The sequence below is a fragment of the Nyctibius grandis genome, chromosome 8, assembly GCF_013368605.1.
Source record: "Nyctibius grandis isolate bNycGra1 chromosome 8, bNycGra1.pri, whole genome shotgun sequence".
In the NCBI taxonomy this organism is placed as follows: Eukaryota; Metazoa; Chordata; class Aves; order Nyctibiiformes; family Nyctibiidae; genus Nyctibius; species Nyctibius grandis.
Window position 1 is genome coordinate 48,361,325 of NC_090665.1, and position 26,571 is coordinate 48,387,895.

General features: G+C 49.9%; 1 protein-coding gene across 1 annotated transcript in view; it reads left to right on the top strand.

The window, feature by feature from the left end:
- Positions 1-27: 27 nt before the first annotated feature.
- Positions 28-26,571, top strand: part of SGIP1 (SH3GL interacting endocytic adaptor 1) — a 46,732-nt gene continuing 20,188 nt past the window's right edge. The window contains exons 1-12 of the mRNA XM_068405997.1: positions 28-47; positions 15,252-15,315; positions 17,834-17,858; positions 19,401-19,478; positions 20,565-20,621; positions 20,917-20,971; positions 21,592-21,767; positions 23,647-23,658; positions 24,581-24,592; positions 25,304-25,328; positions 25,675-25,726; positions 26,303-26,388. Of these exons, the coding sequence (XP_068262098.1) occupies positions 38-47; positions 15,252-15,315; positions 17,834-17,858; positions 19,401-19,478; positions 20,565-20,621; positions 20,917-20,971; positions 21,592-21,767; positions 23,647-23,658; positions 24,581-24,592; positions 25,304-25,328; positions 25,675-25,726; positions 26,303-26,388 (652 nt within the window). The 5' untranslated portion in view covers positions 28-37. The remainder of the gene's footprint in view (positions 48-15,251; positions 15,316-17,833; positions 17,859-19,400; positions 19,479-20,564; positions 20,622-20,916; positions 20,972-21,591; positions 21,768-23,646; positions 23,659-24,580; positions 24,593-25,303; positions 25,329-25,674; positions 25,727-26,302; positions 26,389-26,571) is intronic.

Consider the following 26,571-nt stretch of genomic DNA (forward strand, 5'->3'; position numbering starts at 1 on the left):
AGGCTCCTTGGAAATTGAGGAATGCAATTCTGCCACCATGATGGAAGGTAGGTGATGATCTGAGCATGTCTTTCGGGATCGCTGGAGTTTTAAAAGCAATGGTGGAGGAAGGAGGATGCACTGAACCTGTGCATCCTTTTTTAAAAAAAATAAAATAATAATAATAATAAAACTGAAATCCTCCCCCTAATCCTAATCGAACCAAAGCACGCTGGCAAGCTGGCGGATGGTGATATAATATCAAGCCCATCAGGTTATTTGCGTAGGCAGGTCGGGGGATGCAGATGCCCCGTTAACCGGCAGACCCGCGGGCCCCTCGGCCGGTGACGGGGAGCCCAGGCCAGCGTGGGCTGGGCAGCGTTAGGGTCCTTTAGGCGTTATTTTCTACCTGCTTTCTCAGCCTGACATGCTGCACAGAGGGTGAATTTCGGTGTTATCTGTAGGCACAGACCGAGGGCTGTGGACCCTGTCCGTGACAGATGGGGCTCTGTGGTTTTACAGCGTAGCTGGAGGGATGAGCAGCTTTTCGGTGGGAAACGAGGATATTTGAGCTTAAGGTGATTTTTGCCGTGTAGTGGCACTGGTTTGGAGACGCAGGCTGTGGGGAGGGGGAGCGGGGCTGTCGGGCTGAGGCTTGTTGGAATGAAAAAGGCAGCGAGAAGGGAACATGGGCTCCAGGCACAAGATACTTCAGGCAGTGCTGTGAGACTGTGCGTCTGATCTTGTGTGGGAAAAGCCCCTGGGCATTTCTTAAAGCAATTTTAACCTGTGTCATTTGTCTCAGCCATATGCAAAGCTTTTTTCTTTTATTTTTTTATTTTTTTTAATGCCTTCTGGAATAAGATGCAGGGAAGGGGAGACTTTTTAATTCTTCTTGTTTTTTTTAGCTGGAACAGATACTTCAGGGCGAACAAGATCAAAATATTCTTTATTATTTTTTTGCTGCCTTTGGGTGAGGGCTGTGGAGCCGACCCAGCGCTGCCGGCGTGCTAACCAGGCACTGCCCGGCCTGATGACAGGCAGAAATTGGGCTGTCCCTGTAAATCACGGCCTGTCACCCTGTCTGAATTAACCCAGGAAGGCGTCGGGCTCCCTGTAGCCGAGACTTCTTGTATTGACTTAAAATATTTGCCTGCCCTTGGATATTGAGGTGTAATGGCCGTGTGTGAACACGCAGGAACTGCTGCTGGCTCTCCTTGGGTTAAGGGAATGAGTGGTGTTACCCTTTGATATGAGGAGATGCCTTCAGTGTCTAATATTGATGATAAAGCCACAGACAAAAGAGACTTTAATTGTAGGCCGTGACATCAAACCCATCGCACCGTGCCGGCCTATGTGACGCGCTGGGAGCCTGTGCACGGCCTGGTCGTGTGAGAGAAGATGTCGTTAACAACGTGGTTTATCTAAAAAGTGCCTGCATTTGTGGAGGGGTTAATGCAGATAAAACGAGGTTGGCCCACTGTGGTTCTTGGTTTGGGTTATTTAACTAGTTCTTGGTTTGGGTTATTTAACTAGTTCTGTGGCTGGTTGTGGGGAGGGCGGTTGGGTTTTTTGTTTGTTTGGGGTTTTTTGGGTTTCTTTTTTTTGTTTTGTTTTTCTTTTTCTTTTTCCTTGAGATTTTTGCCTTGCTTGTGCCATGCCCAGGGTGTGGGGGAGCCTTGGCTGCCCTGGCCCAGGCAGGTGGGTGCAGGTGAGGGGCCTGTCCTGCCCCATGCCAGGGACATTGGCCAGGGCTGGGCCAGCTGGTTCCTCAGGCTCTGGTGGAGGTGGAATTGCCTCTCAGGAACCAGCCTTGCACTTAAAGAAGAAAAAAAAATACTAGCCATAAAAAGTTTTCCCATTATTTGTGACTTACTAAACTGCTTAACATGTTGTTCCCCAACTAGCTAATGGGTACGGGAACCTAGAATGGGAGAAAACAGCATTAGAAGAAATAAATATGGCTTTGGATGAATTTTTAAACAGTTGGAAATTGGTTCTGTTTGTGGAAGAGTGAAATTTCTGTGATCAATATCCTGCTGAAACACCTGGCAGAGATGCTTTATTTTAATATAAGAATGCTTCCGTATGCGCTTCACTTAATTTGATCTGAAACTTTTCAACCCCCAGAAAATACCTATAGTTCCCTGCAGAAACATGTTGAAGGGTTTTTATCATTATTATAATTATTTAAATCACTTATCTCACCAAAATGTTGGACACTGTGCTGGAAGCTGAGGGTGGAGCTGGGCTGGCATGTGCCAGAGCCCATGGGCAGCCCCAGCACCCCCAAGGTGCAGAGCATGGGGCCACCCAGCATCACCCATGGCTGGTGGGATGGACCTGGCTTGGTTGATGGTTTTTGGATGCTCTTCTTTGGAAACAAGAGGATTTGGCTCCTTGGGAATGATGCAGGATGTGCAACTTGTACTAGTTTGTTCTGAACCCAATATGGCATATTTTCTCATTCTCCTGGTAGATGGAGTGAAAAAGTGCATATTTTTCACTGTATGCTTAAAAATCACAATGATATCTAAAAAAACTAAGTGTGGACACTGGCTCAAGAAAACAGTCCTTGCTGGGAGGAGAGCTGAACACATGCCACACGTCCTGACTACCAGAAGTGGATGGTCCTCCACCTCCATAGCACGGCGTTGCCATCGCTCAGCAGGTTCAGCGTGTTGGGGATGGTTTGCTGTGCTTGGCCTTGCTCAAACACGAGTCCAGAGGAGGGTGACCAAGCTGGGGAAGGGTCTGGAGGGTCTGACCTCCAAGGAATGGCTGAGGGAGCTGGGCGTGTTTAGCCTGGAGAAGAGGAGGCTCAGAGGTGACCTTAGTGCAGTCTACAACTACCTGAAGGGAGGTTGTAGCGCAGTGGGAGTCGGCCTCTTCTCCCAGGCAACTAGCGATAGGACAAGAGGACACAGCCTCAAGCTTGGCAAGGGGAGGTTCAGGTTGGCCATTAGGAAGCATTTCTTCTCAGCAAGGGTCATTAGCCATTGGAAGGGGCTGCCCAGGGAGGTGGTGGAGTCCCCATCTCTGGAGGGGTTTAAGAAAAGCCTGGACATGGCACTTAGTGCCCTGGTCTAGTTGCCATGGTGGTGTCAGGGCAATGGTTGGACTCGATGATCCCAGAGGGCTCTTCCAACCTGATTGATTAATTGATTGAAACAGGTCAAAAGTAGGTGCTGCGGATGGGGGCTAAACCTGCCCCAGCTTTGGACTGATAAAAATAACATGCAGTGAAACTGTATCACGTGTCGGTGCTAGATCTGGGACCCAAACCATGGCTGGAAAGGTCCCACCACATGCTGGGAAGGTCTCTGCATGTGTGGCTGTAGATATGAGAGGTATTTAGATGTTCCCTTGGGTTGTTCAATAACTCACCAGTACTCAGAAATGCACTGGGCATGTTGTTAAGGTAAACATCTGTGCACAAGAACAAGTTTATGTCCCTTTTTTTTTTTAATCCATCTGTTGCATCTCCAATGTACTGAAGGTATTTTTTTACAGCTTAATTAAGTTTTGCCATCGCTGCTGCAACATGTCACTCAAGCCAGAAGCTCTGCAATGTTTGGAAAGATTAGAGAACCATGTGGCTAATGGGAGCAGCCGTGCCTACATTGGAGAAGGTCATTTCTTCTTCTGCAGGAGATGGTACCTGCATTTTTCCAGAGCCCAAACCAGATGTTTGCAGGGGAGAAACTTTCCCAGAGTGGAAATTTCTCTGTAACTCTCTTCTCCAGGCTTTTTTGCACATGTTTCTGGGGACTTTGTTCACTCTGGTAACTTCCATGGAGGACTGGTCACATCCAAAATGGCAAAAACTTTCTTGCATCATCTTTTAGCAATGGTTGTCTCCAGGCCTTACGTTCTCATCATGCTGAACAGGTAGTACTGGGACCAGAGGCATCTAATGGCACATAAAAAAGCCTTTTTCTTGATTAGGCAAGAAAATGGCTTTATTATAATTTAGGTGGTCTTGTTTCAGTAAATGGTGTATTTAAATGTGCTTAGTGTTGGCTGTGTGACTTGGCAAGGAAATGACCTGGTAGAAACACTTGGTTTTCATTTGAGAAAGCCAATAGCAGGTTTGAGGCAATTAACACAAATTCAGGCATGGATGGCAAAACCATCCCAGAAAATCCATGAGGACCATAACCCTCAGTTAGGACCTGTATTTTCCAATACCTTGTTTGAGCAGTAACCCATTGTCCTGGTTTCATGGGATAAAATTTATAGAATCAAGTTTGTGTTAGATTTTGTTGCAGTTTGTGGCCAGCCATGGTGATCAGGGCCATCAGCAGTTAGATGCAGGGCAGCTGCCCCAGGCTGGCCCACAGGTGTGTGCTGTAGCATTAACAATCAAGTTCACTACAAAAGGGAGGGCTTGGTGGGGAGAGGGGGCTCTTTTTGCTCTCCTCACCTCCATCTTTCTCCTTCCCAACGACTGCTATTCCTGGAGCAACCTGCTGCAACTCTGTAGATAAGTACAATTTTGTGTGTTTTGTGTTATCATTGATATTGGTTTCTTTATTTTATTACATGTGTTTAATTTTAAACCCATGAGTCTCCTTCCTTTTCCCAATTCCCTTCCTTGGTCAGGGAAGGGACATTGGGTGAGAGAGCAACTGTTGTTGTTTAGCCCCTGGTGAGGGACACCCATGACTGAGCTTGGGCTTGCAGAGAGGCTCAGGGCGATGCTGTGCCTGAGCTGGTGGCTTGACTCCCCTCGTAGCCCAGGGTTGGCACAGGGCTGGGGATGTTTCACTGCTTCTCGAACACAAAGACACACATGAAGCCTTTTGGGATGTGTTTGGAGGGCTGGTCCTGCCCACAGGTGCTGCCAGCATGGGATGACTGAGGTGTTGAGCTGCTGAGGATGAGGCATGTGAAAATGGGGGCTTGGGAAATAAAGTGTTTGCAACAGAAATGGCAAGGAGCTCTTCAGCTCTTGTATTTTTGGGTTCAAAAGCATGGGATGTGGTTAGTGTGCCCAGCCTAGAGCTGCTCAGGGGACAGTGACACGCTCCCATGCTGCGTCATGGTACTTCCAGTGACGTCTCATGTACTTTCTGTTTTAACAGAAGTTCAGTTGCAGGCTGAAGTTTCTGGGGGCTTTGGAAGGTTTTTTTGCTTTATCTGTGTGAGTGGAAGAGGAGTAAGACTTGCAGTGGCTACAGCTACTGTTTTTTTGCACTTACAGCCTCATACAATGATTTCTTTTAATTTTCAGTTTAGTTTTAGGTGTGTTTTAATTTTGTAGATGCTGCCCAGGTGTGTGTGCTTTCCTGGGAGCAGGAGGCATGGGAGTTCAGGGCTGTCCTGTGGGACCCATGGTCTAGTTGCCATGGTGGTGTCAGGGCAATGGTTGGACTTGATGATCCCAGAGGGCTCTTCCAACCTGATTGATTCTGTAACAGGCACAGAGCTCCCACCCTGTCCTACAACCCCCATCTCCTCCCCTGCACACCACTGGGCTTCACTGCCAAGGTTGGAAGGGGAAATGCCCTACCACGTCCCAATTTACACTGAGTTAGTGCTGACAGTGATAATATTGTTTGAAACCAGTGAGGTACCAGGACTGGAAAACCATACTTTGCAGCCCTTATTATCTGGGAGCTGTTTATTACCCATCCCAGCCTCAGAAAAGCACCCTCGACTTTGGCACGTCTTTCTTTGCACTTAAATTATGTTTTGTTGGTTTGTTTTTTTCCTAAGGAGAGTTATTGAGGGGGAAAAAAAAATCTCTTACAATTCTCCACCTACATGTTGCAGGGAACTTAAGACATCAACTTGAGATTAATGTCATCGTGCATGGGATGCGTGGAAATAATCTTGCAGGGAGGTTTGGGCTGGGTTGAGCCAAGGAGGATGGGAGGAGTGGGGACGCTGTGGGCAGGTTTCACAGCCTGCCCTCCACAACCCAGTTTGGGTTATAGAATCACAGAATGGTTTTGGTTGGAGAGCACCTTAAAGCTCATCTAGTTTCAACCCCCCTGCCATGGGCAGGGACACCTTCCACTAGACCAGGTTCTTCAAGTCCCATCCAACCTGGTTCCTGGTTGGATTTCACACAACCCCACAAATATATTGGTTTTCTAAAGTCAGATCTATACAAATCATTAAAGATGCACCTTGTTATTAGAGCCAATTATTAATAAATGGGTATCAGGGGGGGCATTTGGTTATTTTGTGCTTCCCTAAAATACCACCCAGCATCACAACTATCGCCTGGGGGGTGCAGGTGAGACAGGCTGTATCCCGTACCCTCCTCCTCTTACAGGCAGCATCAGCTCCAAGAACAAGCTCATGTTTAAAACATCAGCCTGGATGAGTTGGTTGATGAAGCCATCATTCAGCTTTTGTATCAGCTGAAAATAAATTTGGGTAATTATTATGAGACAGTACAAAAAATCTGTATCACAATCTTCCCCGAAGATCTGAGCCCCCCCCTCCTCAGGACCCAGGAGGGCTGCAGACCCAGGGCTGGGTTTCTGGTTCACTATTGCTGGGAGCAGCATGATTAAAAATAAAAATAATCTTTCCCCAAGTATTTTGCTGTCAGCAAATGAATTAATAAACACAATGCTGCTGGAAACAGTCCTGTAGCCACCTCATTACTGCTGGGGTTTGCTTGGAGCTGGTGGCATTGGTAAACATGCCTGATAATGAGCACTTTTAGGTCCCTCATAAGGTGCCCTTCCAAATGTCAAAGGAGGACTTAGTTTTTACTATGGTTTGTTGGAGTTTTGCAGGGGTTTGGCCTGGTTTTGGCATTAGTGCAGAAGATGCAAAAGCAGCCTGCATAAGTTGTTAATAACAAGGTCATTTATGCTTCGTGTTTACCTGGCTCCTTTCACTTGGGGTCTCGAGCTCCTTCGTGGTTCTTCTGTGGGGAGACAGGTGGGTGGAAGAAGCTCCGCTGGTTTTGTTAAAGGCTGCCTGGAAACCAAGGATTCTTCAGGTCAGGCCTCCTGCTCTTGTTTTTAGTTACGCTATTGCCACGGTTAATCACTGCTTTAAAGTCAAGGCATCTGACAGCAGATCGTGGGAGGAACGGGACGGTTAGAGGAACTGGAAAGTAGTGTCTCGTCACCCTTTTTTGGGTGTAAATTTTCACCATGTGCAAACGTGAATATTGCAAATTTTTTTTTTGGATGACCAAATTGAGAGCAAGGGATGCTTTTTCCTGGCAGCTCACCCAGAGTTGTACCTTGTCCCCAAGGAAGTAGGGCCTGTGTCATGTAGGTGACAAACACACCCCGCCAGCCCAGGTGTCCTCTTCTCCACCTGGGAAATCAGGAGTGGGAGTTCGGGGAGGCTCACACAAGTTGGCTGCAGCGGGGTGACCTCGATGGCTAAGTCATGGCGTGGGTGGAAGGCTGTTTTTTAGTGTCATGTCTAGGTGAGGATTTTGGCGGGTTTTATAAGTCTTTACGTTCTGCGTAAACAGTATGAGTGTGAAATTGGTGTGTTTTTCATAGAATATTGTCAAAACAGTTGCTGGGAGTCTGCTGTGTGCAGGGAGGCGCACCTGGAGAAGCTTGGAGAAGAGGAGGCTCAGAGGTGACCTTATTGCAGTCTACAACTACCTGAAGGGAAGTTGTAGCGGGTTGAGAGTCAGCCTCTTCTCCCAGGCAACCAGCGATAGGACGAGAGGACACAGCCTCAAGCTTGGCCAGGGGAGGTTCAGGTTGGCCATTAGGAAGCATTTCTTCTCAGCAAGGGTCATTAGCCATTGGAAGGGGCTGCCCAGGGAGGTGGTGGCGTCACCATCTCTGGAGGGGTTTAAGAAAAGCCTGGACATGGCACTTAGTGCCATGGTCTAGTTGCCATGGTGGTGTCAGGGTAATGGTTGGACTCGATGATCCCAGGGGGCTCTTCCAACCTCATTGATTCTGTCACTCTGTGATTCTTTGAGGTGATGAGTTTTAAGGAGATGCCTTAAAACAGGGCTGTGAGATGGGACCCACCATTGGCCGTGGCTCCAGCCGAGGAGCAGATGTAACAGCAAAGCCTTGCAAAGAAAAGGAGAGGTTTGCAGCGGGATTAATTTTTTATTTGGGGGCAGGGAAATACCAGCATGGGGGATATAACATGAGTGGGTGTCCCCTGGATGCGCTGTGTGCAGGGACCTGCCCCACCAAGGAGCCCGATGCCCTTCTGTGGCTGCTTGGTGCTCGGGGAGGCATGTGGGAGCACCGTCATCTCCCATTTCCAATAAACCAAAAACCCAAAACTCCCTAAAAATAGAAATTTGGGAGGGAGATCCTGTCCTGGACAACCCCTTAAATAGCACAGCAACCTTTAGAAACGCATCTGGTGTTTCTGTGTGTGTGCCAGCCGTGAATGAAAGCCACAACTGTACCCAGATTTAATTTACTGACAATATTGGTGGCGAGGTTTGTGTCCCGTGTCCCTCAGTTGCTGCACACTTGGGGTCTCTGCAAGTTGATATTGAAAAATCAAATCCCTGGGGGGAGCAGGCGGGGATCAATTTCTGCAGTTGCTTTACTGAGGTTGGTGAATAACCTACAAGCAACAATTTGCATCCTTGTGATGTTAAATAACCCTTAAATGCTCAGCTCCATTGCAGAAGAAAAATGAATTGACGTCTTGTGTGTTGTGATGTGTCCTGCTGATGCTGCCCTTGATTTCCAAGCTTTGCTTTGGGGCTGGGGCTTGCTCTGAGCTGGGTGGAGGAGGGCTGGGTGCGGGTCCGCTGAGCATCAGTGCAACGAGATGGGCACGCTTGGGGTCCTTGTTCCACCCAGATGCATTGGTGCTGAGTTTTGCACTGGGTGTTGCCTTAGGGAGAGCCCAGACCTATATTTATATGGAATATAAATATATTTTCGTGGCTCAGGGTGTATTCCTGCGTGCTGGGGCTGCAGTTGAAGGCTGGGGTCTCACCCTGTGCTGCAGGCACAGGTCATCTGAACTGAATCAGGTTAGACATTAGGAAGCATTTCTTCTCAGCAAGGGTCATTAGCCATTGGAAGGGGCTGCCCAGGGAGGTGGTGGAGTCACCATGTCTGGAGGGGTTTAAGACAAGACTGGACATGGCACTTAGTGCCCTGGTCTAGTTGCCATGGTGGTGTCAGGGCAATGGTTGGACTCGATGATCCCAGAGAGCTCTTCCAACCTGGTTGATTGATAGAACAGAAGTGGCCGTGAGGCCGCCATCCTTTTTTCTGCATTTTTTCATTTTCTAACAGGGAGGAACTCTTGTAAGCATGTGGAAGATTAATTCCTGTCTGTGGGACTTTGCTAAGCAGATAATTTTTTTCAGTAACTTGGAATTGTAACAGGGTAGAGAAAATTCGCATAGGTAGACAGTAAGGACCTTTAATGCCTGGCTAGCTCGTTATCAAGGATGGCTTTGTTAGCTCCCCATGGTAAAGCTAAATGAAGTGGCTTAGTGACAGTCTGCTCTGGAAACTATTGGTTTACCGGGATGAAATATTAAGCACAGTGAGATCACGCGGCTGCTGGGCAGAGCTGGGTGTGCACACAGCACTGCATGTCTTCAGAACAGGCATCAACTGCTTGTTTTAAAAAGGGCTTTTTAGGTATTTTGAGGTAGCAAAGCAGGCAAGATCCTGTGGGTGACTTCCCCAGACTTTTGGAAGGGCTTTTCCAGCAAATTTTCAGAAAAATAAATTTTCTGACTGGTTAAAAGTTAGACTCTGCTTGTGCAGGGAGAGTACTGTGTCTAGTCCTTGCCCTGGGGAGCAGCTCGTTTCTGGACCCCCACCAGCCAATTATCCATCAAAATTATCATCATCAAAACCCTTCAATTCTAGGTAAACCTTCTCATTTGAAACCCACGTTTGTTCACAGGTCAAATGTGCATCACCCCAGGGATTTGTGTTCTTGCTGGGAAGCACAGCTGACCCTTGGCCCCAGCTCCAAGGGTCCAGTGGTGTCCCCTCCTTGAGTGGAGGGAGAGGGTTTCCATCGGTGGGACTTGAGACAAAAACTAGTGTACCTGCTGCTGTTAAAGCCCAGGGGCTGCTCCTGCTCCTTGAGCCGCTGCCAAGGCACCTTCCTCCTTCATCAGGGCTTCATCCAAGTGTGAACACGTGGTGGTTGTAGCAGATTTGAAGCAAAACACTCTGATCTGGCCTCAGGACAGATTCCTCTTTGGAAAGAAGTTCTGGGTTGTTTCTTATATGTTTGATACAAGAGGAGCTGAGCTATAAGAAATGCCTTTTTTTTTTTTTTGGTTAAATTGGTGGGACTACCTTTATGTGTTTCCTGGGAGCTATGGTGCTGGAGGATGTTCCTGTGCTGTAAAGGACGGGATGTCCCTGTGCTGTGAATCCTGTGTCCAGTTCTGGGCCCCGCACTTCAAGAAAGATGTTGAAGTGTTAGAGGGAGTCCAGAGGAGGGCAACCAAGCTGGGGAAGGGTCCGGAGGGTCTGACCTATGAAGAACGGCTGAGGGAGCTGGGGGTGATTAGCCTGGAGAAGAGGAGGCTCAGAGGTGACCTTAGTGCAGTCTACAACTACCTGAAGGAAGGTTGTAGCGGGGTGGGAGTCGGCCTCTTCTCCCAGGCAACCAGCGATAGGACAAGAGGACACAGCCTCAATCTTGGCCAGGGGAGGTTCAGGTTGGCCATTAGGAAGCCTTTCTTCTCAGCAAGAGTCATTAGACATTGGAAGGGGCTGCCCAGAGAGGTGGTGGAGTCACCATCTCTGGAGGAGTTTAAGACAAGCCTGGACATGGCACTTAGTGCCCTGGTCTAGTTGCCATGGTGGTGTCAGGGCAATGGTTGGACTCGATGATCTCAGAGGGCTCTTCCAACCTCATTGATTCTGGGATTCTGTAATTGCCTGTGGTGGCCTTTAATGGTGACGGGTTCGTGGCTGGAGCCTGGTGCCTGCGGTGACACCACAGCAGTGGGGGGAGCAGCAGAAGACCTTGTCTGGGGCAGGGTTCCTGCTGCAAGCCCTGGCCATGGTCTGCAGGGCCAGGCTGGTGCAGAAAGAGCCCCTCGGGCTGCTGACATGAGCAGTGCCACGGCTGGCTGATGGTCCGTCCTTTCTACTCCGGAGTAACGTCTGCAATTAGACTTGTAAATGAAGGCAGTTAAAATATTAATGACTGTATCAAGGCAGTGTGCGGAAGGCTCAGTTCCTTGCCAGCTGAAGGGCTGGTGATGAGCTTTAATGCAGAGGTTGGTTTAGGTAAAGCATTTCAAATGTGATGAAGATGTGTACTAATGTAATTACACACAAGGTGGATAAACCCAAAACCAACATGGGCTGAAGGAGTGTGGTTACTGAGACTTGACTTTTCTGCTACCCGAGGCCATGGCAGCTGGGAATCCCTGGTTTTGCAATGGAACAAACGTGCCCCTTTTTGTGTAAAATATGTCACCAGCGCAGCATCTGGGCCTGAGGGAGCTGCAGGCTGCCGCTGTGTCAAACCAGGGGACACTGCTTCTGGGCTGACTGGCACAGTGTTGGAGAGCTGCTGTTTGGGGTATTTATCTGGGGCTTGATGTGTGTACACCCTCACTTCTTAAACTTTAATTTACTGTTTCCATCTCAATATGAGGAAAAACTTCTTTTCTTTGAGGGTGTCAGAGCACTGGAACAGGCTGCCCAGGGAGGGTGGGGAGTCTCCTTCTCTGGAGGTATTCAGCAAGGGTCATTAGCCATTGGAAGGGGCTGCCCAGGGAGGTGGTGGAGTCACCATCTCTGGAGGGGTTTAAGAAAAGACTGGACATGGCACTTAGTGCCATGGTCTAGTTGCCATGGTGGTGTCAGGGCAATGGTTGGACTCGATGATCCCAGAGGGCTCTTCCAACCCGATTGATTCTGTGATTCAACACCCGCCTGGACACGACCCTGTGCAACGTGCTCTGGGTGACCCTGCTTTGGCAGGGGGTTGGACTGTATGATCTCCAGAGGCCCCTTCCAACCCCAACCGGGCTGGGATTCTGTCTGTTTGACTTTTTCTTCTGGATGTGACTCAGAGACTTCAGTAGTTTTGTCTTGCCTTTGGTTTTGTTTTGCTGAGCAAAGGGAGGCTTGTTATTGTTTTAGCAAAGCAAGCCAAAAGCAAATACAAAGTCCTTGGGCTGTGAAACAGCAGCAGGTTTCCACGTCTTTGGACCCAGCAAAGTAATTCAGTAAGAGCATGTGCAGGTTTGTGTGCAGTGGGGAGAGGAGACTGCTCAAATCCAGCTCTGAGGGTCTGCTGCCTCACTGCCTCTTCTCTGCTTTCTCTCCCACTTAGCGTCCCCATTTCTCTTCCACCAGTACATCTGTCTTGTCCTGTGAGGTTCCCCTGAACCTGTAGTATTTCTATGTAGCATTCCTTCTGTGGACAAGGTCTTAGTGGTTTTTTTTATATGGATGACTTGCCAGGACAGGTTTTATGGTCCTTCAGCTCCTAAAACCAACTGAAATGAGACCCGAGGACCAGAGCGTGCAGCGCCCTTCCAGGCACAACCCTCAGCTCTGTCCCTGCACCATCACACGGGGTATTTTTAACTGCTCTCTGGGCTGGGGTTGACCACGTCAAGGGAGACATGAGCTCCTCTGAGCTGTCCTGGGAAATCACTGCATTGTCCCTCACTGAACTGTGGACCTCTCTGGTGTCACCATGATGGGACAGCGAGTGCCTGGCCCCGGCGTGGGTGGTGGGCTTCGTCAGGGGACCTGCTCCCACCGGCTCTCGACAACCATCTCCAAAGGAGGCTTTCATTTTTCTTTCTGCCTTTCCTAAACAGCCCTTTTTCCCCTCAATCATCACCATTTTAAGCAGATGGTGGGTCTATTATATAACTGAGCAGAAGGCTTCGTTACAAAATTTAGCCAAATCAGGCGCTGCTTCAGATAAGACTAAACAACAACTTATTTCTGGGCTTTTTGGCCCTCCCTGTTCTACTTTGAGTTTGGAGGATGAAGTTATTCTAGGGGGTGAGATCAATGGAAATCTTCCCCAGTTATTAATAACTCGCTTGAGCCTTGAAGAAATTGTAGGGAAGCTGAAAGGCAAGATGTAGTAAACCCAAAGCTGTCCATGCAGGGTTGTAGGATGAGTCTGTGGGGTTCAGCATCACTCCCCCCTGCTTGTGCTGCCATTCATGGCTGGGGGGGGAAGAATCCCATATGCTGGGGGTGTATGGATCCCATTTCATGGGGGAAATGTTCAACCTAAAAGCTCCATGAGCAACACCAAGGAGACCTGCTGGAGCCTCTCCTGCTCCTACCCCAGCTGGTGTTGGCTCAAAAATATCTACCCAGTCACAAAGTACCAAGAGCCTGAAGGACCCCTCTGTCTTTTGACAATATAATCTAAATCCAGCATTTTTTAAAATTACTTTTTTGATGTGCTGCAGAAAGCTAGCGTTTGTACTGCTTGTTGCATGCTTCAGTCAGTGCCCACAAGAGCAGGGTGCTCTTGAGAAAAGAGAAAATAATTTAAATTCAAGGGCACATTCAAAGCAAGAGGCAGACCAAAAGAAACCCAGTCTCCTCTAAAAGCATCAAGCGAATGAGCTGTGCTGGAGCAGACAGCTCCTAGGATGAGTCCTCCTGCACACTTGATACGGCCATCCTGATAGACATGAACAAGTCTATGGGGCCTGGCTGCATCTTAGGAAGAATTTCTTCACTGAAAGAGTCATCAGGCACTGGAACAGGCTGCCCAGGGAGATGGTGGAGTCACCATCCCTGGAGGTGTTCAAAAAACGTCTAGATGTGTTGCTTCAGGACCATGGTGGCATTGGGTCGATGGTTGGACTTGCTGGTCTTTTAGGTCTTTTCCAACCTTAACAATTCTATGATTCTATTCTATGATTCTCTGATTTGCTGTGGGCCAGCATGTTGCATCAGTGTGACCCTTTGCCTCTCCACAGCGTTGCTGCACCCTTGTAGCTGCATCTGATCCATAGTGCTTCATGTTTGGGTAACTTCCAGACCAAGGCAAAGCTCCTAGGAGCTCTGAAGGGAAAAGAGGCCAGAAACAGCTGTTCTAGACTCAAGGTCTGTGGTTTATATTGGCTCCTTTGGCCACCAGGATCTCTAAATTACATCATGACCTAAATTAACTGCTATCGTGCCACTGGCAGCGATTGCATGATGAGCGTGTCAGGCAGCATCCAGTGCGAGAGCAGCTTCCAGCCACAGACGGGTCTTGGTGGTCAGGCTGGATGGCCACCATCAGCAGAAAACCATCTGCATGAAAACCAGCCAACCCAGTGAAACGCTGTGGTTTAAAATGCTCCAAAATCCCTTCCTTGGTGTGCTGGCTGCAAGTGGTTATTAAGAAGCCCTCTCCTGGATAGCTCTTAGGCTGGAAAAGAGGGAGAAACTTGCAGAAACCCACCATCCTCCCAGCTCCTCCATAGAATCATAGAATGTCAGGGGTTGGAAGGGACCTCTGGAGATCGAGTCCAACCCCCCTGCCAGAGCAGGACCAGTCTAGGGCAGGTTACACAGGAACGCATCCAGACGGGTCTTGAAAGTCTCTCCAGAGAAGGAGACCCCACAACCTCTCTGGGGAGCCTGTTCCAGTGCTCTGTAACCCCTACAGTAAAGAAGTTCTTCCTCATGTTGAGGTTGAACTTCCTGTGCTCCAGCTTGCATCCATTGCCCCTTGTCCTCTCGCAGGGCACAAGTGACAAGAGGTTGCCCCTTTCCTCTTGACACCCAGCCCTCATCTATTTATCCACATTAATCAGATCCCCTCTCAGTCTTCTCTTCTCCAGACTCAAAAGCCCCAGGTCCCTCAACCTTTCCTCATAAGGCAGTTCTGGTTTTAGAAGCAGTGTGGTGGTGGGCTCCATGGCTGGTGGGGCTCCCTGGGCATCCCACTTCCCTGCTGGCGCCGGCTGTGTTGGTACCAGGCGTGGTTCTAAGCACTGGGCAGATCAAGAATCACCAACATCATGGTTTAAACTGGTGGGGTTTTTTTAAACACCGAAGAGGGGTTTCCCCACTGTTCATTAGTACCCGCCTGCAGCACGGCAAAGGAGCGTGTAATTAAGACAGTCAGCTTAGAAATATTAACTGTGACATACGTAGTCACGCGTGCTGAGATCAAGTTAATAAGTGTTAAGTGAACAAATAAAAGGCACAAGCAAATGTACACGCTATCTGCAAAGTCCTGCTGGCACTTTCTTGGGTTCGGGTCTTTTTTTAACCTTATTTATGAATTACAGCTGACAAGGGAATAAGGAACGTTTTGAAGGGTTTATTTGAAGCGTAATATTACTATTGCGTTCTTATTTATATCCCTTCTGTCCACAGGATTGAAAAAACGTACAAGGAAGGCCTTTGGTATACGCAAGAAAGAAAAGGACACTGATTCCACGTAAGTCAACGAGATATAAACCTCATTAATATATAACGATGCTGGGGAGAAGTCGGTGCCAGGCCAGGAAGGGAGTCGGTGCAACACAGGCGCTTGACAGCCTTGGATCAAGTCTTGCAGTAATAAATATATTTAAGCTGTTTCCCCTTGTACATCCAGTGGCCAAGAAATAAGGTGTTTTCTCAGTGCTGCTGCAGAGATGATAAAGCCGGTTCTCCACGTGTTCGCAATTTACGGTGGCAGTTAGCGGTGATCAGGAGAAAATGACTCCTCTGGGAGTGTCAGCAGATTAATCTCTGCCCAAACTACTGATTGGCCTGTCTGCAGAGATTTTTTTTAGATGCAAATTCAATTTAAACATATGCCTGTGCAGGCAGCGGGGCCGGCGGTGCAATGAAGGGCTGCGTGGCTGGGGCAGGCTTAGGGTGCACGGGGCTCGTGGAGTGCCTGCTCCTTTGGCTTTGAGAGAGATGCTTTTGCTTCCCAGGAAAACATCTGGCAGGGGTTCCTCCCCACATCTGGCGGGGGATGCTGTGCACAGGTGCAGAACCGCTGGCAGGGTGCTGAGCCCAGCCTGGGGAGGGCTCTCGGCTGTGCTGTGGCTTTGGGGGGATGTCCCACCTGGCTCCCACACCTGCAGCGTCATCCAGGCTGTTCCAGAAGTGCTTAATGTCTGGCACAGCAGAAACACGATGGGTTTTTTCTTTTTCTTTTTTTAAATTTGTTTTCCTGAGCTATTTTATATCTCAGCAGTGGTTGCTGAGGGTGAGACCGGCTACACCAGCACCTGTGGGGCTTTGCCCGCTGCAAAAATGAGCCCAAAAATATGTGGGGACATGGAGCACATCCCAAAAGAGGGCTGGCAGAGGGGAGCTTCCCACCAGGAGTGGTGGCTGTCCATCCACCAGGAGTGGTGGCTGTCCATCCACCAGCCAGGCCGGCTGCGGGACAGCCAGGAGCTCCTGCTCCAGCCGCATACAGCTTCATTTATAATTTATCAGGAGGATGGGCAGGAAACAAGCTGCTTTGCATCTTCTGCTCATGGAAAATCAACGGAGACAGGTCTAGGTCCTGCCTTTAGCCAGCGCCGTGATTTCCGTGCTCGCAGCAGCCCACGCTTCCTAGAGGCTGGGGAAGCTGGTGGCACACGGCGATAACGAGCCCTGGGGTGATGGTAATGGAGCTGCTGCCGGGGCTCTGGTGGGATACAGGGTGTGCTGGAGCTGCAGCGCGGTGGCAAAGGACCTGCCACCCCTTCCCTCCACAGCCATTCCTGGGTGGGCTTTGGGGACATGAGCACGAGGTGACGTTCTCTATGTGTAGGGAGGGGAAATGTGGAAGCAGAGAGGATCTCTGTTGCTTCCAAAGAACTTTGGAGGTGTTTGTGCAAAGAGATTAAACACGAGATGAGAGAGATGGGAGGCAGAGACATGAATTAGTGAAGTTCAAAGGTGTTTTTCTCTGTTAAAGGAGAGCCGGCCGCACAGCAGGTCCCTGCGGGGTTTCTATGATGCCTCGAGTCAGACGTTAACTCGTGGCAAATCTCTGGAATCGCATAAAACTCGGAGTGTGTGGGAGGTGGAGGAGCCAGTCTGGTTTTCATAAACATGTTTGTCTTTTCACTAAATAACTTTGCGTCCTCAGACAGCGTTTCAGCAGGGCTGCCGTGCTGTTTGCTGGGACTGAGGTCCAAATCCTGTAAGCGTTGGGGATTAGGGCCCTGATGAGCCTCATAGATTTTCAAATCCATTCAAAAGAGAAGTGACTGTGCTTCTGGTGGAAGAAAAATCTATGAATTACTCTATATGTAGTTTTGATTGTCTTTTGCAAGAGGATGTGCGCCCAGGGTAGGGCTGTGGCCATGGGATGGGTGCAAGGAGGACCCAGCCCAGCTCCTCAGTGGGGAGAGTGATCGTCCCTCTGTACTGGGCACTGGTGAGGCCGCACCTTGAATCCTGTGTCCAGTTCTGGGCCCCGCACTTCAAGAGAGATGTTGAGGTGTTGGAGCGAGTCCAGAGGAGGGCAACCAAGGTGGTGAAGGGTCTGGAGGGTCCGACCTCTGAGGAACGGCTGAGGGAGCTGGGGGTGTTTAGCCTGGAGAAGAGGAGGCTCAGAGGTGACCTTAGTGCAGTCTACAACTACCTGAAGGGAGGTTGTAGTGCAGTGGGAGTCGGCCTCTTCTCCCAGGCAACCAGCGATAGGATGAGAGGACACAGCCTCAAGCTTGGCAAGGGGAGGTTCAGGTTAGACATTAGGAAGCATTTCTTCTCAGCAAGGGTCATTAGGCATTGGAAGGGGCTGCCCAGGGAGGTGGTGGAGTCACCATCTCTGGATGTGTTTAAGACAAGCCTGGCCATGGCCCTTAGTGCCCTGGTCTAGTTGCCATGGTGGTGTCAGGGCAATGGTTGGACTCGATGACCCCAGAGGTCTCCTCCAACCTGGTTGATTCTGGGATTCTGTGATTCTCTGGGTGCGGTTTGGGATCTAACAAGGCTGCGTTTCTCTCTGTTCTTTGCAGAGGCTCGCCGGACAGGGATGGCATCGTAAGTATTGCACGGCCCTCGTCCCCCCTCTCCTCTCCTGCTAACTGCTAATCCCTCCATCAGCCCCCACCAGCACTCTGTGAACTGTCGCTTCCTTTCTGTTTAATATAGAAAATAAATGTCAGTAAGAAGCTATCTGGTTAAAAAAAATTACATATTCCAGATTTTTAAAAAAATTAACATGAAGAAAATAACAACCCAGAGCCACCTGAGGGACCAGGTGTCCTGTAAAACACCCGGTGCCGCATCCTCTTTTCTGCTCCCACTAATTGGCTTGGGTGAGATTTTCTGCGTGATGAAAATTGCCAGAACAGCTGTTTCCAGTATCTATTTTTATTTTCTATATTGAACCAAAAAGGAGGTACTTGTTTTTTGAATTATTGCTGCTTTTATTTCTGGTTTTTGGTAGAAACGCCCCTGCTAGATGCGGGCAGCAGACGGGCCACGTCTCCTTTAGCCGTTTGATTTCCAGTTTGTGAATAAGTATGTTGGGTTCAGACTGGGACTGTGCTGGTCGTTATTTCTTGAGCACATTTAGACATTAGAAGCTGACCTTAAAATAAAAACGAGACCCTTGGGAGGCTTGGCAGGGAGAGCAGTGCTGGGGTGTCTTTCACAAAGCCATTGGGGTGCCAAACTTCTCCTTTAGGGAGATCACTCTTGGGTTTTTTGTCCCCCACATCTGACCCAAGATCCTTGCCTTTGGGCTTGCCCTGCATTCGTAAGCCACTTGTTATTAGCTGTTAAGAAATAGTGATTAAAAAAAAAGAGTCTGCAGCTCAGGTAGTGCTTTAACCAAGGCTCTATTCAGCAGTAATAAATAGATAAAATGCAAGAAGCAGCCTGGAGCCGTTCCCTCCACTGTGGGCAGGCTTTTCTTGCCAGGCATGGGCTCAGGGACCTTGGGTGAGCTTGGGTGCCCTCTCAGTCGGGCTCCTACCCTTGGTTTTCCAGGTCACTTGCTGTTTCAGCTCAGCGCAGGGCAGGACAGGGTCTCCAGTGCCCCAGCAAGCTGCAGGATGCAGAAATGCAATTTCTGGGGGGCTATAATGAAGCCACTGAATGTATTGTTCTTCCCTGTGAGGGTGGTGAGACCCTGGCCCAGGTTGTCCAGAGAAGCTGTGGCTGCCCCCTCCCTGGCAGTGTTCAAGGCCAGGTTGGATGGGGCTTGGAGCAACCTGGTCTGGTGGAAGGTGTCCCTGCCCGTGGCAGGGGGGTTGGAACTAGATGGTCTTTAAGGTCCCTTCAACCCAAACCATTCTATGATTGGAGGGCAACTGGAGGATGGGGACATTCAGTATAACTTTTCCTCCTACAACACGTTCTCACCATAATATTGGCAACCACAGGAGTGGCCAAGAGGCAAATCCAACTGCTGAATAGAGCCCCCAGTAAAAACTACCCTTCCTCGTCACACAGCCACAGCTGAGCCCCCCTTCTCCTATAAATCTGCACAGTGTGTTTGCTAATCCCTTGTAATTTATTTTTTTGTGTGTTAAAAAAATTAAATCCCACCCGATCCGTTAACCCAATCCATTCCAGCTGCCCAGCTCTCATCCCAATGAGCCACTTTGCAATAGCAAACCCGAGAGTGTGCGTGAAGGAGGCAAAAAAAATTCGGTAAGGAAAACAGAGCTCGGCTTACAGCTACGAAAGGGTTGTTAGAAACAGGGAGTAATTTTTGTTCTGAAATCCAGAATATAGGAAAATACCATTTAGGTTCAGTCAGGTGGATGTATACGAGTTGAATGGAAATGGGGTGACATACAGATGGACTGGGGGACAAGCAGATGTCCCAGGTAACTGCATCCAGGGTCTGATTTCTCACCCTTGTGCCTCTAATGAGGCTGCTCCAATCTTGTGCAGCATTGTGAGGACCATCGAGTGAAATGGGGAGGGTGAGGGTGCTGGTGGCCTGATGCAGCCCCGTGGTGCTGGATCAGACCCTTGGCAGAGGTGGTGGGGCGGGGGGTGCTGCCTCTGGCAGCTGAAGGGAACCGGATTATCTCATTTAGGTGCCCAGAATTGAGAAGGCAGCCTGACTCCAGCCTCCAGTGGGAGCTTGGGGCAGCTTTTGGATGCCCAGAGCACCCCAGCAAAGGGTCCTGCAGGCGCTGGATGCCCAAAGCCTCCTCAGACCAGACCCCCTGGGTCTGAAGCAGCAATAACCTGTGTGTGTGCTGTCGGTGTGTCGTGCTGTGTGCCAACGCCACATCCCAGCCCGGCCGCCTCTTGCTGCTGCGATGGGGCTGCATGGCGTGGTGCAGTGACAGCTCCCGGCTGGCTGCTGAGGAACAGGAACCAAACCCTTCTTTCGGTGTGTTCTGGGGAAGGTTTTTATCTCCTGATAAACAGCGGTGCTACCTGTGCTCGCTGGGCATCTGGAGCTGCCGCCAGCCCTCCCCACAGGCTGGAGCATCCCAGCACACGGACAAACAACCATTGCATTTCCCTTCCTTAAGAAATGTTGCGTGTTCAGGTCATGAACGTTCAAAAAAAGCCTTTTAGCTCTCCGGTGTGGAAGGCCTTCCAGAAGTGGGAAGCGCTGCTGTGTATCGCTGCACGTGGGGAGCAGCTCTCTGTGGTGCCTGGGCAGGCAGCGGTACCCAGCAGCACCCCAGCTGTGTCAGTGCACATGTATAAGGTACCCTCTGTTCTTGTTTCGTGATTTAAACCGTGGACATTTTATTTTCTGATGTGTTGCAGAAGAAAACAAATGGAGCCCCGAATGGATTTTACGCGGAGATCGACTGGGACAGATACGTAAGTGTCCCACGAAGCCTCCTTCCATGGGGAACCGATGGGGACCCGGGCTGTGCTCACACGCTGCCTTTCGGCTTTCTGGGTGGCCGTTTTGGGTGATGTCCAGGTGTTAGTTGTGTTCAGATCTGTATTTTGTATCTGCATGTCAGTTAGATTGTATAAAACTGCCCAGAAACTGGGTGGCTCCGGAGGGGGCTGCCCAGGTCTGCAGGATGTGGCAGGGAAGAGCTGCTCCAGCTTCCCAGGAACAGAATTAGCATTCCTAATTCTTTGGGGGTTTTTGTGCCCTATTCAGAACTCGCCTGAGCTTGATGAGGAGGGATACAGCATCCGACCTGAGGAACCAGGCTATATCCTTTATTGTTGTGTTGCCTCTCGGTTTACAAACTGTAAGATGAGCTGGGGTTCACAGGCAGGCTGCTGGTTTTTATTTTTTATGATTATTTTTTAATTTTAATTTATATTTATTATTATTATTTATTATTATTATTTATTTTCCCCCTTTTATTTTCCTTTTGAGCTGTCACTCCACAGCTCAATTTGCCTCCCGGAGGGAATTACTCGCGGCAGTAGAGCAGAAGGTGTTTTTAATTGCCTTTGTTCTGCTGCTATGAAATGAGGAGGCGTGAGCAGCGTGGGGTGCCTCATGGAGACCCCAATGTCCCATCCCAATTCTTTGCTGTGAGGGTGGTGAGACCCTGGCCCAGGTTGCCCAGAGAAGCTGTGGCTGCCCCCTCCCTGGCAGTGTTCAAGGCCAGGTTGGATGGGGCTTGGAGCAACCTGGTCTGGTGGAAGGTGTCCCTGCCCGTGGCAGGGGGTTGGAACTGGATGATCTTCAAGGTCCCTTCCAACCCAAACCAGTCTGTGAGTCTATGAACATTTAATTCCCACTCTTCAGGGAGGCTCGAGCCTTTGCCTGCCAAGGCTCTGCCCTCGCAGCAGGGGGAAACCTTCTTTAACTGTGCTCTACCTACCAAAGGAAAGCACTTCTACTCCTCGAGCGAATCTGAAGAGGAAGAGGAGGCGCACAAGAAGTTCAACATTAAGATCAAGCCTTTGCAGGCTAAAGACATCCTGAAGAGCGCGGCCACGGTGGACGAGCTGAAGGCCTCGATAGGCAACATTGCACTTTCTCCATCCCCCGTGGTGAGTCCTCAGGGTTTCTGTCTCTTCCCCCGTTGCAAAAGCCATGATGCTCCGCAGGGCTCACCCCGAGCGAGCAGGGGGCTCTCCCTCAGGTGCCAATGGTCACGTTTGCATTGTGTACTTATTTATGTATATAGAGGCAATAATGGGACTGCAAGTAGGTCTTAGATGTATTGTGGTGATGTTTCCAGTTCAAAATGTCTTAAAAATTCCCTTTCCTGCTCATAAAACAGGGCAACTGAGATCAGAACCTACTATTCCCTTATTTTTCCCCCCTTTTCCTCATTTTTCAAGGTGGTCATCATTCAGGACACAAATTGGATGGCTCTTGCCCTGATTCCTGAGACAGGGAAAGCATCTGTGGGGTTTTCCACGCCGCTGCTCTGGGGTGTTAGAGGAACATTTCTTACCCAGGGGGTGAATCCAGGGTTCCTGGAAGGAAAGGTCTTGTCTCCTCCCAGTATAAACACCTTCACCCTCTGGTTTTCCTAAGGCTTGTCAAGATTTCTGTTGTCTCGTCCCAATCTGCTCAGCTGTGAAAAGGTTTGATTTTTGCCTTTGAGTTGAGTGTAGGCTATAGAGTCTTTTCAGATGAGCCCTTCTATGGTTTATAATTAGCCTGTATGATGTGTGAACGAATCTCAAACTCTAAGCAAAGAGGAAATAAAATTACTGCATTTTATTTCTTCTTTCTGTCAATTTTAATGAAAGCTTTTGGGACAAGTCACTGTCCTTGGAAATACAGAGTCCCTCTGGCACAGGTCTGGTTCCCCCCCATGCCTGGTCCCTTTTAGCAAGGTGCACTTCTGGGTGCTTTTTGTGTTGTGATGTGGGAGTTTCTGGCTGTTAGTGTTCAAGGGTTTAGAAACTGCAGCTGGCTGCTTTGGGAACCACAACAAAAAAAAAAAAAAGAAAAAAAAAACACAAAAAAACCCAACAATAAAAAAACTTTCACCTTAATTCAGAAAAAAAGGTGGTGGTGGGGGAAGTTCTGGAGATGGGTAATTACTTGCCAAATAGGTGGATAATTTTGATCAAGAGAGAAAAAATAATAAAATATAATTTCTAATTTTGAAATAAGAAAGGTGGAGCACCTCTGCTATGGAGACAGGCTGAGAGAGTTGGGCTGTTCAGCCTGGAGAAGAGAAGGCTCCAGGGAGACCTTCTAGCACCTTCCAGTGCCTGAAGGGGCTACAGGAAAGCTGGAGAGGGGCTTTTTACAAGGGCAAGTAGTGACAGGACGAGGGGGAATGGTTTTAAACTGAAAGAGGGGAGATTGAGATGAGATATTAGGAAGAAATTCTTTGTTGAGAGGGTGGTGAGACACTGGCACAGGCTGCCCAGAGAAGCTGTGGCTGCCCCCTCCCTGGCAGTGTTCAAGGCCAGGTTCGATGGGGCTTGGAGCAACCTGGTCTGGTGGAAGGTGTCCCTGCCCGTGGCAGGGGGTTGGAACTGGATGGTCTTCAAGGTGTCTTCCAACCGAAACCAATCTGTGATTCTATGAACAGCCCAGCATCTTCAGAGCTCCCACCCTCTCATTGTGCTCTTGACTTGCCTCTTGTATGGACCCTCCCAAGGAATGACACAGGTTGGGAAATGGCCTTAGCCTATAGCTCACAGGGCCCGCTAACGACAAAGCACGTGAGCCCTCTCCATGGGACGGCTCGGGCGCAGGGTTTATCTCTGTACCCTCTCCTTCGCCCCCACCTTATGTCCCAACGACAGCCTGGCTGGGTGCACGTGGCTCTGCTTTGCTGGGTGTTTAACAGTTACATGCCTGATGCTTCTGGCATAATACACATCTTTTATTTCTGTATTATTCCTTTATAGAAAATACCTTATTCTCATTTTCTTCTTTTATTTTTCTGCATTCTTTTAGAGGAAAAGTCCGGTAAGAAATACAGTTTTTTACCTCTTATAACTTCTTAACACAGTCCTGTGTTCTCTTGTTTCCACGGTCCCTGTTTTGCATGTCTCCAGAGCTGAAATGCCAATAACAAACCCTCCTGTTTGGGAAGGCATGGTGTTCATCACTTTCCTTCTCCCTTGATTTAACTTAGAGCGTTTTAAAATAGAGCTGGGCTGTCTTTGCTTTGAATGTGCTTAGTCTGGGGGGACAGTTTGGGTGAAAAAGCTGGAGTTTTGGACAAGATGTATAAGGGCACAGTTGTATCTGGGCACGTTTTACGTACGCCATCACCCACCAAAAGGCACGGGAAAGCAGAAGAACCCATGAGTGGGTTCATGAGAGGAACCATGAGCTGAAACATGGGAAGTTCCATCTGAATGAGGAGGAACTTCTTTACTTTGAGGGTTACAGAGCCCTGGCACAGGCTGCCCAGGGAGGGTGGGGAGTCTCCTTCTCTGGAGATATTCAAAACCCACCTGGATGCAACCCTGTGCAACGTGCTCTGGGTGAACCTGCTTTGGCAGGGGGTTGGACTGGATGATCTCCAGAGGTCCCTTCCAACCCTTAACCATTCTGTGATTCTGTGGTGGATGACCTCCAGTGCCACCGTACACGATGGTGATGGCTTCCCCGAGAGGACTGGGAAGAGACTGTTCTGAGCCCAAAATGGGGAAATTCACCCCTTCCATGGGGTTTGGGTTCCCTCTCCTGTCACCTCGTGTCCCACGGCCGGGGTGACCCACCAGCCCACGGTGGGTTGTGCTCCCAGGGCTGGGGGGCTGCGTGGAGGAGGAACCCCCCGGAGCTGTGGTGGAGGGGTGGGATGGGTGCTGGGGGACTCGGGGTGCTGACCTGTCACTCTCTGACCAGGTGTCTCTTCTCTCTTCCCTCTCGCTGGCCGCAGCGGCGCAGCCCGGTAAGCACCTGCGCTCGCTGCTTCTGCCCCCGCGGCTCCGGGAACGGGGGTGCTGGTGGGGTCTGAGTCGGTGGGTGCAGGGGGAGGGGAGCGGGGTGCCAGTGCTGTTTGCTGCCCCGCTGTGTGACCCCAGGTGATGGCAGGACCTTGTCCCCCCATTGATGCAAAGCTGGCATCCTCCGTGGCATCTCCATGACACCCTGGAGACCCTGCTCGAGGTCCCGGGGTACCCCTGCTCCCCTCTCCGTTGTGGTCTGGGGGGGTGTTGGCTTTTGCTGTGTCTGTGCACGTGTGTGTTGTGTGGATTTAGGTTGCTAAAAATACTTTATTTGGCTCAGATCAATTTGCAGCCATCAAACGTGAGGATTTGGGGTTTATGCCACTTGTAGTGGGGTGAGGGTGTCGGTGGCCCCCACAAGCCACTGGCAGGCAGGACAGCTGCGAAGGCACCACTGCCAGGTGGTGGCTTTACGTGGCTCAAGATCCTCTTGGCAGGGTTCTTCTGCTCCCTGTATGCTGGGAGCAAATGGGATTTCACAGCACCCACGTGCAGCTGGGTGTATTTGAGCCACGTAGATTAAATATCACCTTGGGCAATTCCTGCCCCATCTGCTGGGCTGCTTTGCTCTGGCTGTGTCCCTCCTTGGGTGACAATTGCCATGTGCCCCTGTCCCTGTGCATCCCCCTTACCTCGTGTGTTTTTAATTCCAGGGAACGATTAAAAGGAATTTATCCAGTAAGTATGTCCTGCAGACGCCAAGAATGGTAGCTATGGCAGCGTGGTGGTGGTGGTGGTATTTTGGGGAGGGGGGAAAAAGGGAGGAGGTTAGGTTTGCTTTGAAGTGGTCTTGGCAGAAATGATGCCACCCAAATGTCATCCTTAAAGAGGGCTATATGGGATATCCTTGGGGTACCCTATAGAGACAGTGCAGCTCCCTGCTCTGGCTCTCTACAGAAATAAAATCGGAATTAACAAGAGACCTTTTACTGCCAGTGTCTCCATAGCAGGTGTGGGGTGGGTGATGCTGGGGGTGATGCTGGGGGAGTGGCTCTCACCCTGCGCTGTCTGTCCTGTGCCGCAGGTGAGGAGATCGCGCGGCCCCGGCGCTCCACGCCGACGCCGGACCCTGCCAGGTCAGTACCGAGTCCGTCAGTGTAATTACCTGTGACCACGTTCAGGTACATCATCCTGAGGTGGGTTTTAAACATTGCCTCATGGAATCACAGACTGGTTTGGGTTGGAAGGGACCTTGAAGATCATCTCATTCCAACCCCCCTGGCACGGGCAGGGACACCTTCCACTAGACCAGGTTGCTCCAAGCCCCATCCAACCTGGCCTTGCGATGGGCAGTTGCACATTTACACCATTGCTCAATGGGAAGCATCTGTTTGTACCTCCAGGTTTTGATTCTTTTTCATGTACCCCTGGATAGTCAAACCCAGAATAACACAGCAAGTACAGGGGGTGTTTACTGGGGCACAAATATTGCCATCACCCAGCTGAGCTACCTGGAAGAAAAGCCTGGACATGGCACTTAGTGCCATGGTCTAGTTGCCATGGTGGTGTCAGGGCAATGGTTGGACTCGATGACCCAGAGGGCTCTTCCAACCTGATTGATTCTGTCATCCTGTGATTTTTTTGCACTCAAACACCAGATTTGAGTACAAACCTGAACCTCATGACTCCTCTGCGCTTATCTCATCCCACAGCAAGAAAGCTGGGGAGGACCCCGCCGCGCTGGCCCCGCTCTTCGGGCCCCCGCTGGAGTCGGCGTTCGAGGAGCAGAAGCTGGACGGTGGGTCGGGGGACACGGGTGGCATCTCCTTGCAGTGACCCCTGGCCATGCTGTGCCCTGGGGACGGCTCGTGGCACCTGTCTCTGCCAGCAAGCGGGGCAGCCCCCTCTTAAAGGGGGGGAAAATGAAGTTAAAGCTGATTGCAAAGGGCAGGTAGTGGCATTACAGGCAGTGTGGGGTTGG